The sequence below is a fragment of the Engystomops pustulosus genome, chromosome 6, assembly GCF_040894005.1.
Source record: "Engystomops pustulosus chromosome 6, aEngPut4.maternal, whole genome shotgun sequence".
In the NCBI taxonomy this organism is placed as follows: domain Eukaryota; kingdom Metazoa; phylum Chordata; class Amphibia; order Anura; family Leptodactylidae; genus Engystomops; species Engystomops pustulosus.
In genome coordinates this window covers 133,175,486-133,192,703 of record NC_092416.1, presented here as the reverse complement: position 1 = coordinate 133,192,703, position 17,218 = coordinate 133,175,486, and the positions used below count along the sequence as shown (strand labels likewise).

The 17,218-nt window shown below is 40.6% G+C and overlaps 1 protein-coding gene across 1 annotated transcript in view; it reads left to right on the top strand.

Moving 5' to 3' along the window:
* Window positions 1-1,640: 1,640 nt before the first annotated feature.
* LOC140064333 (corticotropin-releasing factor receptor 1) overlaps window positions 1,641-17,218 on the top strand; it is a 125,063-nt gene continuing 109,485 nt past the window's right edge. The window contains exons 1-2 of the mRNA XM_072111110.1: window positions 1,641-1,801; window positions 3,668-4,533. Of these exons, the coding sequence (XP_071967211.1) occupies window positions 4,495-4,533 (39 nt within the window). The 5' untranslated portion in view covers window positions 1,641-1,801; window positions 3,668-4,494. The remainder of the gene's footprint in view (window positions 1,802-3,667; window positions 4,534-17,218) is intronic.

The window sequence follows — 17,218 nt, the reverse complement described above, 5'->3', positions numbered from 1 at the left end:
CACTATGCATCCTTACAAGCTACTCCAACCAACTGTGCTGCGCAGGCCGCTTGACCTGGCGACACTCTCTCCCTGTCTCTCTGCGCAGGCGCACACACCTTCCAGCGAGTGCGTGATCTCGCGAGACTTCGTGTTACCGCGCATGCGCATTGGTCTGGCATCCTGATGCCGGCTGACACGTCACTCCGCACCGTGTATGCCAACTCTACACTGGTTAGGTACGTCCATATATTAGGACGTTATACGATCCACATGTTTATACATTTTTGGTCCCCTGTGATTTGTCCTCTAGTTAGTTAAATAAGCACAAGTTCCTCTCTCCTGCACTCCCCTTGATAAAGCGCCTATTGCGAAACACGTGTCGGGGCATCCCTCTGTGTGGTTTCATTTGGTATGGTATTTTTTCATTGTTATAGTCATAGTTTTGCATGCTTCTTGTCCAATGGCTTTTAGTCCTGCATTACAGTGCATTGATGTTTTATGGTATTCTGTATGACTATTTCGCCTATCCTGAGGCCTATGTTTAGCCATCTATTCTACCACTTATTGTTGCTTGTCCTGTAGCTGTCTTTATTGTGTATTCATCTTGCACAATATCCTTAATAAAGTATTTTCTTGTTGCTTATATATTTCTTTGAGAGTTATATCACTTATGATCAAGTTGTTGGTAAAAAATCCTTTATCCAAAGACAGACGGGAGGGGTTTTCTGCAGAGTGCCTAATGGGGACTCATCCACTGTAAACATGACATATCCAAAGATGAATTCTCTACATTCAGCCCATATCACTTGCTGCAGGTTCAAAATCTAATTGAAACTTAATAATTTTGTGCTGAGGGTTTCTTATGCAGCATGTAGATGAGTTTTGTTTCAATCTCATCCACTATGTCGAGACTGTAAATCATTGCCTGTGTCTCCAGTCTTACAGTAGTTACTGGCTGCTGGCATATGTGTAAGGGTTGGAGGATGTGACTATGGTAGCAGCATCAACGTGATTGATAGACATGGAGAGAGAAGGAAAGGAGGGGGTGGGAATACTGCACAATCTGGAGGCGTAGGCACATACCGTTGGTAAAGATATTACAGAGGCTGGAGTGATAATTGGGCAGAAAAAAGTTAGAATATTAGTGTATTATGTACAGTATAAAACATAAACCTACGAATCTTTACATAAAAGCAGAATATCACCTTGAAAGGCACAGGTATGACAGAAGACAGCATTTCTAAGGTAGCCTAGTTTAGAGAGAGACTCCACGGTAGTGCGGCACAAGTTTGGAAATAGACAGGGATAATGAACAATTTTACATCTTCATACAGCTGAAAGAAAAAATATGGAAAGAGTGACAAAAAGCAACATTTGTTACCATGAGCAGAATGGAGCTTGAATTAGATACATGCAGGTCTGGGTGAGAAAGGGAGATGGAATGCAGAAAGGAAAGAGCTAGGTAAGGATGGGAAGAGATAAGTAAAGGAAGAAATAATTGCATGGCTACAGAAAAGGGGATCTGCAGCAGAAAGCGAACAATTACAGGGAGGGGTGAGGGGAGTTTGGACCATATCCAGCTGGAAAGCAAGTGGGAGACAGAAAAAGGAGGTAGGCTGCTCTGCTTCTTTTGTAGGAGGTGAAGGGATTCCCCCACATGAGGGGAGCCCCACCTCCAGGTTAGAAGAGCAAACAGCTGATGTCCCTGCCTTTGCTGACTGTCACAATACTGCTTCGCCTCTGCAGTGCGGGGACGTTTGGCTGTGTAATTTCTGGAAGGGACGCCAGAGGCTCTGAAGGTCTCGTTGACAACCTGCCGGTGAGCTGAGGGGGGGGGGGGTTACCCTGAATAAGACAGGACATTACTGCCATCAAGAGGGTGAGACTTTGATACATATTAAGGGAATCCAATTATAAGTTCCATTCCTCACCACTGTTTGCCTTTAACATAGGAGTAGAAACCAGCAGCAAATCATTTCTAATAACTTGCTGCAATGTGAAGACTAGTCTTAGAATAAACTCACTATTACCGTCTATTGTTTATAATCAGATTTACTGGGTTAACTAGGATAATACAATGGACTAGGTTCATAATATAATGTATATTTCCCGCATGTAAGTTCAAGGAGTGAGAGAAGAATGTGATGTTATAAAATGCACGTAGACACATCAGCAAGTAAGAAGGCTGAAATATAATGCCAATTGGGAATATATCACTGTAGGTCAGAAGCTAGAGCTTTACATTTCCAAGGCTATGTTATTTTGCTTACATTTACTATTCAGTGCATCATAGACATACATACTAAATGGCACCAATTCTCCATACCAGTGATAGTAAAGGTCTAAAAGGCCAAGTAAAGCACCTTAACTAAACCAACTAAAAGCCTCCATAGGGTTCTAAAGGATTTGTTACAAGAACTTCTGACCCTATAACTTACGGTGACACAAGAATTAGGAACTTCTGAATCCATCAGTTCCCTTTAACCCCTTAATTGCTATGGAAACTGGAGACACTACAATGTATCTGGGAGTCACCTCAATTGATATTAAGCCCACATTTCTGTCCAAAGTGCAGCAACTGCAAGAGAGAAGGACAATAAAAACAAGAACAAAAATATCAGGACAGAAATGCCCATCTATGAGAGAGAAGAGTACAATTTATTACTGTGACAAAAGAAATAGAGCAAACATTCAGACACAAGTTTACAACATGTTAAATCATTTCGTGGTGTTAAGACAACCGCGTTGTGTTCTCGCCAGGGAATGAAGTTTATGTTGGCTGTAAACAATAGGAACTTTGATTGCAGAGTGTGTTTCAATACAGTTAAGGCTGCAGTATTTTTAGGACGGGACCAGGGGCCAAAGGCTTGTACAACTGATCAACCAATTTTCATGGTAGCTTTTGGTGCAGTTTTCAGAGCCAAGACCAGGTAGAGATATAAAGAATGGCATGTATCAATCTTTCTGTTATACTCTTTATGGATTCACTCTTCACTTTGCTTCAGTAATGGATATAGATACAGCAGGACACTGAAGTAAACACAACGCTCTGTGGTGTTGACGCAAGATTTAAGTTTTATTTCATGTCAGATATGATATGTATAGAAGACCCGCAAAATACTCAATGGGGAAGATTATCAGATTTCTCTAAGAGCTGAACTGTTCTAATCTCCCACGGCACCCGATCAGGACTCAGCTTTCTTTTTCCCACAGCTGTTTATAAAATTAAAGCTGAGCTCTGATTGGTTTACAGTTTTACCTCAGAAATTTATGATAAATCTCCCCTAATGCTTCTGCTGCAAAGTATGTGTGATACATGTTGATTTATCACACAATTATGAAAATACACAACATTAATTGATGGGCATAAATGTGATGGATTAAAAGTTTGCACCACAGGTAAATTTCTGCCATGGCTTTTTTACGCACCGAGAGACAAGAGAAATGAGGTTCTGATGCACTCTGCTGATGTTGCTATACACCATGTTTTGCGCCCCAAAAATATAGAAAATCCACTGCATAACCATCCTATGTAGACATACAGAATACCCCATCCCTATTTTCTCAGTAATCCTTCTACGAGTAGTTTAATAAAGTAGTGTAACTAATGGCAACACACTAATCTATTAATAGCCAATGAATTCAAAAGCTGCTAGAACTTTATGTAATGGTTTCTGTCTTCTAGACCAAACATTTTCTATGGGCCAAAGGGACCTGCTTCTGCTGTGATCAACGGATGAGAAGACGGCTGGAAGAGGGAAGAACAGTGGGATCGTACCTTGGAAGAAAAGAAGAGGGAGGGTGGGAGAGACAGCAAAAGAGGAGGAGGGAAAGGAGTGCAGAGAGAAGGGGAGGAAAGGCAGAGGTATAGAATGATGCATGAAAGAAAGGAGAGAGGAACTGATGTTGCTGAAGATCGTTACTACTAAACCTATAGTGCAGAAGAAGGAAAAATATAGAAGAGCACATACACAGCAGAAAGAAGTACAAATGAAAAGGAACGGGATAAAGGGAGCAGAAACACAGAGATTTGGGATCAAATGTAGATAAAAACTAAGGAGAAAAACAAGATACAGGAAGAATTTGCAGAAAAATGTAGCAAAACGAAAGGAAGGAAAAGGTACCAAGACCATAACCGGCTGATCTCCTGTCCGCACCTGTCCCTTACAACTAATGCTCCTTACAATTGCACTGGCTTGCCTGCCTCTAAGCTGTGGACCTCCCTACCTTTCCTCTTCATGCCATAATCACTCTTCTCTGGACCCCTTGACCTACCCTTTGACAGGCTTCTTTATTTAGACACATCCTATAATTAGAACTGCTTCACATCATGTGTCCCTCTGCGTAAAAAATATCATTCTTTTTTCGCCTCTACTTTTTTGGGAAAATATCAATCTTGGTAAAATGACTGGCTGCACCTTGGCCACATAATACAGTTTTAGCATTCTTGGACTTGGACCCTTGGATCACAGTTTCCTTATTTGGTGAAGGAGTTAACCTTTCAATGCCAGGATGCTGCCAGACAGAATTCCATCTATCCTTCTTGTCCAGGTAAGAACTGCATACTACTTACACAGGGTATTTTATGTATCACTGCTGCATGTAAATAAACATGATGTATCTGACTGTTTAAGCTTGAAGAATGCCTGAAGCGAATACAAAGTGGAAATATTTGAAAATGCAATAATTCTAAGAAAAGTATTCCACTTTGTGCATTGTCTTCAAAGCGTGATGCGGGTATTCAAGATATCGGTTAATCCCACTGGTCTAAAAATCTTAGGATGAAACTTTATGATTTCTGGAGACTTCTGTAAGACAAACAAAACATACACACAGAATATCAGATACACAATACACAACATTCTAAGGAGTAGGTATTATAAATAAATATCTCTCTATTCATTGTACAACTTTTACAGCTCTTCATACTGTCTCATGTCACACTCCAAATATCTTGCATTACTTTTTTGCATGACTTTGTCATATATGAGTGGCAGTGGTTTAAACGCTATAAAACATATTTATTACTTTATGTATAGTATATTTTATTTGTCTTATACCAGTGACAGTGGCTTAATTGCTATACTTTATATTTACTTTATGTATAGTAAATTCCTTTTATTTGCCACATTCCCTTAAACTGTTATTAATATACATTTCACATATGTTTTATGAACCCAGGGTTACTTCATGTTTTCTTTTTACTGGGGGAACAAATGTAAAATAAGAACAGTACATAAGGTACTATCAACACTAACAATCTTCAGTGTAACCCATATTAAAATATTTGTTTGTTTCAGTCTTCCCGTTTCATAGGTGTGTGTATAAAAAGGGTTTAATATAGTCTCAGCAGTTTGGTTTTGCTCTCTGCTTTACCACTACATCCAAGTATGATAAGGCCTTTACCTAGTTTTGGATCCTACATACCAGGCTGTGTGATATGAAAAAATTGACACTCTAACCCCAGGTACATTATGAAAAAACACAACTTACGAAACAAGCCAAACTTAAACTTATCAAAGCAATTGTATGCACTCTGTAAATAGCTCCTGCAGTGAAGTCAATGGATGAAACCAAAATATAGAATAATGTTAGGGATCAAGCTGTGGAATGGGGTATGAGAATGACAATGTACAGTACTTAACACATAGATGTTGTGTTATTTTGAATGTAATAAAACAAAGCAAACAGCCACATAAATGCCCTATGTAATAGCAGGTGTAAAGGAGCTAGTCTCCTATCCCATTTGCTTTCTTTTCATACAGCTGCTAAGGAAGTCAACATTATGTGCTGCACATATCCTAAGCAGGCAGCTGCTTTCCTTCAGATACACGCAAGCAAGCAGCTACCCAAAATCAGGCGTTACTAACAACCATGAAGTGCTGTTGAAAGGACAAATTTGTTCTGGATAACCAGAACTACTCTTTCTACACAACCTGACATATATGTTTCTGTAATGGAGAAGATAAGAAAGTAACCAATAACCAAGCCTACTTGTGCTCTTCTGTAAGTCCCCTTGTGCTACCACGAAATGAGACATGAACTTTATAAAACCGCTGAAGAGGATTTTGGCACCATATTTGGTTTCTGTAAGTTGTGAAATGAGTCACGGACCATAAGTTACTTATAAAAATTTCTATAGATAGTCCACTGCATTGAGGCTTGGCAAAGTTGGTTCCTTCATGTTTAGTAAAGCATTCCTGAACGATAATTTGCCGTGTGGTATATGTATGGTGGTGCTGAACAAGGCCTCTGTCAATAAATTATACTCTTTTATAGAAAAGGTATATTTGGTCCGTACTATGTTTAGGTTAGTGGTATATTTTATCCATCCTTATCCTACGGATTAAACTTATATCTGATCATGAAAATAAGGGGCTATAAGCCCTCTGAGGTCCCCAAATAAATGGAATGAGAATGTACATACCCAATCATGTCCAGTCTGGCCTCCATTCACTTTCACGTCAAAGATGTTTATTCAAAAAAAGTGTTTGGATCACAGAATGGGAATAATATCTGGCTCTATTAACAACAACCCCTCTGCTGGCCTTCTCCTTATAGGGGATGCTGGTGCCATGTCTTGCCAAGTTCAGCACCATAAATGTACCTATCCATCTAGAAGGTGAATGTGATTCATTATACCAGGTGAGAATAGGCAAATGATTTCCCCACTATATGTGTTTTCAATGGTGGACATGAGTTAACATGGGCACTCTAACCAGTAATATTTTGCAAACTTGGAAGTGAGAACATTAAAGGGGTATTCCGGTTTTACAAACTTGATTACCTCAACCAATGCAGTTCTGAAACTGCATATCAATATCAAGCCGTTTTTTACTCAGTACCATTTAAGCTTATACGGATGAACAGCAATACCAAGCTCAATCTCCAAACTATTTTTCTCATTGTACTTAGTAGGAAATGAATGGACCAGTCACAGTCAACACTTAACTTTTTTTTAGCAATTTTTACTACCACATGTCTTCTGAGGGACCACTCTAAATGGGTTAATCTTTACTCCATACACATATCCTAACCCTGTCACTAGTTGACTGCTTGACCTTAATTTTGGATGGTATGCTGCATAATGTAAAAAGTGTACAAAACTTGATGGTTTTGGGATTGCGCTGACCGATAGTAGATTATAGACAAAATGCTAACGTTGGGTGCATAGGTGTGGAAATCCACGGGTGTGCACCAATATTGCCAGAAGGAGAGAGGAAACAAAAAGCGTGAGAAATTCAAGTGTATTCTACTGTGAGTGAGATAAGTGTAAAGGAGTGACTCTCACCTGTATGTAACTTCTCACCTGACGAAGGCTCCGGACCAGAGCCGAAACGCGTAGTGTTTCCTATTATTAATAGGTGCCACCATCACAAGATTAAAATAATCCAATTTGCTTCACTTTTAATGTTTATTTTTTTAGTGCTTGATGGTTTTGGTAGATAATTACAGTTCTGTTGTTGTCCAATATCTAGAGACCTAGGATTCTTTTATTTATGACAAAAGATTTCTTATAAAATTACTCAAATGTAGGAAAACTATTTCTCAGTACTGTACAAAGATCCTTCAATAATATCATTCTCTGTGCACAGTAGAGGTCACAATCTAATTGCCCATTGATTCAGCCACATACATCATAACACCAATTTATATGATTCTAATTAGTCTATCAGTATTCTTCTGGAGTGAAGGAAGAAGCCTAAATACAGGAAAGTGCATAAGAACTTAAGAGCAGAAGACCTCCATCCAGATGTTGTCATTTGTCGGATTAGAAGCCAAGAACCTAATGTTGAACACAGGGCCGATTCTAGCATATTTGCTGCCTGAGGCGAATATTAAAATGCTGCCCCCCCACACACACTCCTGTTCCATTGTCCGCTCCCTGTTAAGTAAATGCTGAAAACTTTACTAACAATTAACATCCCCACTGACAGGATCACTGATACTGTGTGACTGACTACAGGTTCTGGGAGTCATTAGTGCCATCTGGTAACTTATAGATGACAATCAGGAGGACTTTATTCCGAGTTCTCCAATCCATGACCTATCACTGCTGAATTCACGGCCAGATATCTTCAGCTCTGTGCGGCAAATCTCCTCCCGACGTCCCTAAAAATACCACAGTCACTTACGGTATAAAGTCTCCTGGATAACAACACTGCGCACCTAAATAAAATATACCCCTCACAACACAACTGACCGCACACTCCACACATATAAAACATCCCTTCACTACACATATATTCTACTGGAATTACAGTATGCACAGCCAGCAATCATTATACAACACCCCTAATTTATTAATACAGACCCCCTAACATTTGGTTTACATGATGCAAAGTATTCTATTGTATCCTATAACTAATATATCCCACCCTGTTATTATGCTACATGATTTTACATACGGTGCTCCCCTGACCAATGTAAATATATAGCACCCCCAAATGAATATATACTAGTAATCTCCCAGCTTAGTAATACACTGTATCCCATATACAGCCTCCCAGCTTAGTAATATACTGTACCCCATATACAGCCCCCCAGCTTAGTAATATATGTACCCCATATACAGCCTCCTCCCAGCTTAGTGATATACTGTATCCCATACACAGCCCCAGCTTAGTAATATACTATACCCCATATACACCCCCCCAGCTTAGTAATATATGTATCCAATATACAATCCCCTCCCAGCTTAGTAATATACTGTATCCCATATACATCCCCAGCTTAGTAATATACTGTATCCCATACACAGCCCCAGCTTAGTAATATATGTATCCCATATACAGCCCCCTCCCAGCTTAGTAATATACTGTATCCCATACACAGCCCCAGCTTAGTAATATACTGTATCCCATACACAGCCCCAGCTTAGTAATATATGTATCCCATATACAGCCCCCTCCCAGCTTAGTAATATACTGTACCCCATATACATCCCCCCAGCTTAGTAATATACTGTATCCCATATACATCTTCCCAGCTTAGTAATATATGTATCCAATATACAATCCCCTCCCAGCTTAGTAATATACTGTATCCCATACACAGCCCCAGCTTAGTAATATACTGTATCCCATATACAGCCCCCTCCCAGCTTAGTAATATACTGTATCCCATACACAGCCCCAGCTTAGTGATATACTGTATCCCATACAAAGCCCCAGTTTAGTGATATACTGTATACCCCCCAGCTGAAATCTGGCCCCATATAAATATATAACCCCCCCCCCAGGAAAAGAAGAATCTGGCCTCATATAATATATACAGCCCCCCAGTATAAAATTATTCTGGCCCCATATAATATATACAGCAGCCTGCCCCCTGCCCCAGTATAAATGATTCTGGCCCCATATAAAATGTACAGCACCCCCCCCCCCCAGTATAAAACAATTATAGCCCCATATAAAATATACCGCATCCCCCCAGTATAAAACATTTAAAGCCCCATGAAATATATACAGCACCCCCCAGTATAAAACAATTATAGCCCCATATAATATATACAACACCCCCCAGTATAAAACAATTATAGTCCCATATAATATATACAGCATCCCCCCCAGTATAAAACAATTATAGCCCCATATAATATATACCACATCCCCCCCCCTTATTAGCCCCATATAATTAATGAAATTACATGAAAAATAATAAAAATCATACTCACCTGCAGGCAGCTGCTTCCTCGGTGCGCGGGTCCGGTCTCCGCACACAATGACACAGGCGGCGTGACGTCATGACGCCTGTGTCACTGCTTAGAATGGAGCGACCCCAGCAGCCAGAAAGGCGATGCTTCTCTCTGCATATAAATTGCGCCTGTGTCTTAAAGAGACAGGCACGATTTATTTAGCTGGTGAGCGTTTCGGGCGTTAACGGGCAAATTTCGCCGCTCTTTAAAGGGATCCGCATTCTGCCACCTAGTGTTAGATGCGGCCCTGGCTGAACAGTTGCAACCATGAAGCAATGGTATTATAACTCATATCTAATGTATAGGAAGCATAAAGCATTTAACATTAAGTGGGGTATTTATCAGGACTTCTACTCCACAAAAGTGTAGTAGAAGCTCTCAAATGATTGCAAATATTAGCTTATCGCTACTACTTTCCGACAACTCCATGCCAGGCAGTTGGTCTTATTTCTACACCAGGTAGGACCTTGCATAGAAGTAAAATGCTGCACAAGAGGGGGAAGCCTCTTAATGTATCTGGCTGCACTGGAGGGTCGGCGGGTCTATTGTACACCAGCGCAGAAGCACCGGTGTATAATAAATACCGCTCTAAGTGAGCAATTATATAAAAACTCCATCCTTCACTAAAGATATTCTCTAAAAAAGCAGGTTACATATTAGGTAGAGAGATTAAAAATGACCTAATACAAAAATGCTTTTTTATGGTTCACACATTGAGTAAATTTACTTTGTGATTTCTAATGGACCAATAAAATTATTCCTCTGCTTAAAAACGCTATTCTGCATGCAACATGGCATTAACTAGTTGCAATGAAAAAACTGATACTACAGTCTGCAGACACAGCACATTGCACCTGAGCTTAGACCAAGCTCATTGCTACGTGTCTATATTATAGTCCTCCACCCCTAGAGCCTGAAATCAGAGCAAGGAGCCGGTAATCCCTTGCACGCATCAAGACCGCCTCATTCCTCTCTGCATGAATAGAGTCAGTAGGTTATATTGACTCTCTAATCCGTAGATTATGTCTCCCCATTGGGCACATGGAAACAGAGCACAAAAAGGCAGGACATGTACATGCATTTAAAATGTCCCAGTTGATGGAAATTTTACACCAAAATGCACATTCAGTAAGGAAGATCCTGTACAGATATAAAATGTTCGAGACCTCACTAAAAAATTATGATATCTAGTGATTGTCTACCAAGAAGAGATACAGCAAATATATATTCCACAGATATGTAATGTACTATTTGTTTAACTCAACTACTCAGAGTACATGGGCACTGAAGACTTGATTAATTGGGATTGTCCAGGTCCTAAAAGAAAGGCATGTGAGTAAAATAAAAAAAAACATCTGTCAGCCCCACCTGCTCCAGTACCGCCACTCCAGTTCTCCATACCTGTCTTGGTTTATCTTTCTGAGCAATCTCCACATGGCCTATCATTGGTTTCGAAAGTGATGTATTCATGTATGGCACTGTACTGCCGAAGCTAAAAAAAAGCCATGGATGAATTAAAAAAATACTGATTTGAGTACCACTAAGGTTACAGGGGATTTCAAAGGCGAATACTGACATATTGGGGCACATTTACCCCCAGGTGCATTGTCCGGCGAGGATTCACATTTTCCGCGATTCACGTAGCATGTGCGCCCGATTTCCTACATCTGTCGCTTCCCCGCTGAGGTCCGCCGGAGTACCCCATCTTCAAGCTGGATCATGCCAGACACAATGGCATTACCCAAACAAATTTGGAACAATCGTTCCAGCTTTCATACGACACAAATCGGGAGGAAGGGGGCATTGCATGATCCGGGGAAGCAACAAATGCAGGATACCGGGCGCACAATCTTCATGAATCGCGGCAGAGTTCATCCTCGTCGGACAGTCTGGATCGGGGAACACATAGGGACCGGGTAAGTAAATGTTCCCCATTATAATGCAATAAGCCGACAATACCTCCGCATCACGGTATGTGCAAGCGTGCTGAACACATAGGGGGTCATTTACGAAGGGCCGATTCGCGTTTTCCCGACGTGTTACCCGAATATTTCCGATTTGCAGCGATTTTCCTTGAATTGCCCCGGGATTTTGGCGCACGCGATTGGATTGTGGCGCATTGGCGCTGGCATGCACGTGACGGAAATCAAGGAGCGTGGCCGAACGAAAACCCAATGGATTTGGAAAAACAGCCGCATTTAAAAAAAAAAAAGGTCGCGGGACTCGCGCTTACCTTCACTTGGTCCGGCTTGGTGAAGATCAGTGCATTCCGGGGAACTTCAGCGCTGTAGCTCCACCTAGTGGACGTCGGAGGAAATACCTTAGTGAATCCCGGCCGGACCCGAATCCACCGCAGAGAATGCGCCGCTGGATCGCGAATGGACCGGGTAAGTAAATCTGCCCCATAGATGAGACTCTGTCCAATATGTCAGGAAGTGAAGAAATCAGAGCTGAGGAAGAGGAGTGCTGGTTGGTAAGTAACCACTCTTGGTTTGCAGCCCGGCGGTAAGGCACCGCTGCTTCTATAGGATGGTCATTCTTTAGACTCATGTCATAATTGGAACATTTAAACTGCTTGTTTGAAAGGAACTCAATTTGTGCTAAAATGTGTTGTGTTACTATACGAATGTAAAAAAATTATCTGTATTTGGCCCAGAAAAACAAATTTAAATAAAGATCTCGGTTTATTTTTATTTTACAGTATAAGTTAACACAAGTAACTTTTACGCCAGAGAAAATGGTCTCTTTCTTTGGCTCAGATAATTCCCATTCCTCTTATTCTGCTGTCTACTTACTGTGAAAAATCTGAATTTGTCTAGGAGGAGAATGCAGTGAATCAGAGCAGCTAGGTCTCCACCCACAAACCAGAGAACAGCAAAGCAGAGAAATAGGGGGACATGTTTCTTTATTTCTGCTAGTCAAATTGTCTCAGTTTTAAGACTTTTGTCGTTTTGAGACTTTTCACTGCTACTATAATTGTTGTTTTTCAAGTGCGCCTTGGTTTGCACCTTGTGCAGAGTGTCTTAAGTTTTTCTTATTTTCCAGTTGTTCCGTGCAACTTTTCACTTATGTATCACTTTTTTTGCTTATTTTTTAGGCGCAAGTCTATACCTGGTCCAGGGCAGGTGCAAAGGAAGGGGTGTGACTAATGTGCTTAAGAATGCAGGACACAGACTCAAATCCAAAATTTACAGTAGTGTCTATTCCTGCATATAAGTCAATAAGGAGGAACTACACATATGGTAGAAAACTGGGCACATGAAAAAGCTAACTAAACAATGATACAAAATGACCATGTGCTATGCCAAAGTACACAATCTTTATTGAAAATAAATATCACATATATATTATACACCAAACCAAAAATCAATAAAAGCATTTAAAAAGGATGCAAAGTCCTCTATACAAAACCCAGGGGAGGCTAGGGCCCATGATACGGCCCACCAAAAAGCAACACCTCCCTACCCAGCCCCAAACCCTGAGCCTGTCAAATAGCAAAGATGTTTCAAAGCAAAAAAGTGACCAAGAAATATCTATGAAGTAGTAGCGTAAGAATATGAGGCACAAATGATAGGTATAGTTACCAGGCAAACCAGACAAAAGGGAAGGGGCTGGGAGAGCCCCACGCATATCGCCACTCACGGTGGCTTCCTCAGGGGTAACTGGTGTATGCAGGTCAATGATTATAAATACCTCTATTGGTAAGTGGTAGGAGGTGTGGAGCGCCATGCTGCCATGGTAGCGCTCAGTGTCATATCGGATGCAGTGCGCGTGTGTATGCGTCATGTCCGTGAGTCACATGATAAGAGGTCATGTGACCAAGATGGCAGCGCCATACTCCTGCATATGACCCTCTTACAAGGCTTGTGTAAATGTAGATTTGAGACATTTGCAACCAAAAGTCTCAAAAAGAAGCCAAAATTTGCGCCTGCCAGGATAGGAAAAACTGAACATGTATCACAAGTAAAAAGACAGGATAATACATAAGGTGCAAAAAAGAGCCACCAAATGTCTCTAAAATTCACCTCAGAGAGACAAAACTATGATACATGTCCCCCATAGACAGATAAGAGCTACTAGAAAATGAAAATTCCAAATCACATAAAGAGCAGAAACTGTGTTGGGGCTCAATTACACCACAGTTATTTACTCTTTTTGTTTGCATCAGTAATTATCATCAGTAATTATGACACACAATTAGGTGTGTAGTTTCCATACCTCATTTTGGCTTACAATCACTACTATAGTAATTTGACAAAGTCAGTGGAATCATGACTTCCAGACTTTACTGACTGAATGTCTTCAACTTCTTGCAGCACTGAGATTCTTATGCTATAGTGTCTGATGTATAGATGTTATGTTCCAAATAATTCCTTCTAAATAATATAAATATTATAATAATATATTCCTTCTAATAATATAAATTCCTTCTTAATAATATATTACTTTTAAATAATCATATATATCCCCACAACATAATTGACCATACAGTGCCCGTGCATATATAAAAAATAACCCTCACACCACAATGCTGTGCCCCATTTAAATGAGATATGCAAACACTTAGGCCCCTTCCACACTAGCGAGTGTGATGCGATGAACTCGCATCACACTCGCAACGCAAGCTGCCGGGAACGCACGGCCCGAACGCTGCACCGCGGGAGTGAACTCAGCATGTCAGTTCACTCCCGCGGTGCAGCGTTCGGGCCGTGCGTTCCCGGCAGCTTGCGTTGCGAGTGTGATGCGAGTTCATCGCATCACACTCGCTAGTGTGGAAGGGGCCTTACAACAGACTTTTCCCCTTTAAAAGATGTACTGTAAACCCATCAATATTATATTAACTTTTAGAGACCAAGTGCCCAAACTACACCCAAAACCAATTTATGTATTGTAAAGTGCCAAAATGGCAATTTAAGCAGTAACTTATTGCTGGCTGCTCTGCCACAGCTCTTTAACATATTGGTGTCCTGAGGTCACCAATATAATTCAAAGAAAAGGGGGGGGGGATTGATTTATCATTGTATATTCCAACCAAGACCCCTAGAACAAGAAGAATTGCTGGTCCCAGAAGAGGCACCAATGATAATCTAACTCTATGTGCAACTGCAGTCCTAGCATATATCTATTCAAAATAGGCCTAAGAGTGGCACAGCCTGGATTGCAGGACGAGGCATGAGTCCTGTCTGGCAAATTCTGTGCTGAGGGCAATGGCCTGGGTGTCCACTGAGTGGGCTCTGAGTGCCACCTCTGGCACCCGTGTCATAGGTTCGCCACCATTGTTATATGATAATATATAAATTTGTATACAAACCTACACACACACACTTTTGTTATAAACTGTAGCTCGAGTAGTTTAAAAAATAAGCCATTTATGTAGCCGCCTTTTCTTGACACAAAGTGCCTGTGGGCTTGGGGGCCAGTAGCCATTGCAACTTCTGCATCACAATGGCAACTGTGGATTGCACTACTTGCATGTTGAAAGGTACACTTATATACTTGACTTCCATCCTGAACTTTTACTATATAAATAATTGTTACGTTAAAAGAATATTAAGAAAATACATCTACATAAAGAAAATACCTGCACTGCAAAATCCTTAATTAAAGTGAATATGACAACTGCCCCTTATGTGCTTTGTGATCACCCCCGCTCATAAGAGAGACAATTTTATTTAATTATTATTATTTACAACCCTATTGCTTGTTCTGAATTTGTGAATTTTCAATGATGGTGTTCTATGATAGAACATGGGAAAGCAGAGGATAAAGGAAAGATGAGCTTTCCCACGTTGTCTTCCAGGAAAGGCCACTAGTGTGGGGGTATGGCTTAAATTACTTTTGCTATTCTTTCTAAATCTGAATTCTGCTTAAAGGAAACCTACCATTTGGAAATTGACATTCTGACCCACACATACCTGCACATAGGTGTACCTGAGATGATGCTGGAACATATCTTGGTTTAGCACATAAACTGTCCGTTTCATTAAAAGATTTATATATTATGTAAATCATCCACTCAGCGCTTCTGTGTACGTCACACATACAGGATCTGCGCTTTGGCATTAGCATAAATGCAGACACTTCGTGTGCCATCCCTGCCCCCTCCCTCACCCTCCCTTCCTCGATCCCGAGGAGTAAATGTAATTTATGGCAGATAAGGTATTTATCCGAGTGGGAGGCATATAGCAGAGCTGACTCTGTGTGTGTTATAAGGGATAACTGAACTGAGAATATCATTGCGTTTCATATCCATCTCTCATCTCTGTTTTTCTGTGTCAGATACTAGTAGCTAAATAACTGTGTAAATAAATCCTGTACCTTGATAATCTAAGTACATTGTCAGCACATAGCATCTCACAGCACAGAGGAATCTTGAAGTGTCTGCTTAGAGAGTCTATGACCAAACTCTGCCCACACTTTTACAATGACCATCATTGAATTATAGGAGATAAAACTGCAATAAGACTGAGCAATATTGTACGGTAAGAGGGTTAAAAATTATATTTATTGTGTAAACTAGGGTATTCAAATTTAAGAACTTTCTTTCATGGGCAAACCGCTTTAAAACACAGGTAATGCAATAGACAATCTCAAGTTTAAAGAAAATCTACTATCAAAAGCATGATAAACCAGGGACAGTAATCTTTTTATATTTGTTTTCTATTGCTCCCTTCCTTCTAAAAGTATGAGGCATGTTGTTCTCATTGTGACAGCCCGTGCATCTGCAGGACCGAGGGGCTCTGGACACACCCACAGAGTCCCACAGGCTTATTAGCATAATTTAAAAACTTGTTTTTATAAGAAAGAAGGCCATGAATATCAAATATAAGAAGAGTATATAAAAGTGACTAAGTGTCCCAGGTTTATGATGCTTAATTTTGATGGTAGTTTTTCTTTAAAGAATCCACTCATAAATTCAAGAAATAACATATTTTAATCCATGATTCTGATGGTAGATTTTATGTTAATGAGGAATTTGCCAATTTCAAGTTAAAATTCAGGTTACACAGTATTTGACTCTCTACCAACTTATTCAGACACAGCACAGCCAAGTTGTGTGGGATCCAAGCCTGGTTCACCTTTATGAGGTGCTGGCTGTGGATTGGCAGATCCTCTTGTTGGTGATGACAACAGCAGGCTGTGAACACATGCTTTGACAGCACATTTGCCGCTGGGCAGGACAGCACCTGCAAGTCATGGAGGTCAAGCACTGGCCACGTTCTCACACATAAATTGAATGGGGAAGACACATACTTCAGTACCAGGACACATCTGGGTAGATTCCAGTCACAGTCATGTGTTCCTCAGAATGCAAATCACAGTCTGCCTCCTAGTATTACATACCATATCCAATGGTGGTGGAGACTGAGGAGAATTGAACATGGTGTTCCATAATGTGGCCATGCTCACTGGGGCACATTTATTTACCCGGTCCTGTCGCGATCCCCGATCCAGACGGTCCGACGAAGATGAAGTCAGGCACGATTCACCAAGATTGTGCACCCAATATCCAAATTGTACAGGAAGTGCACCTTTTAG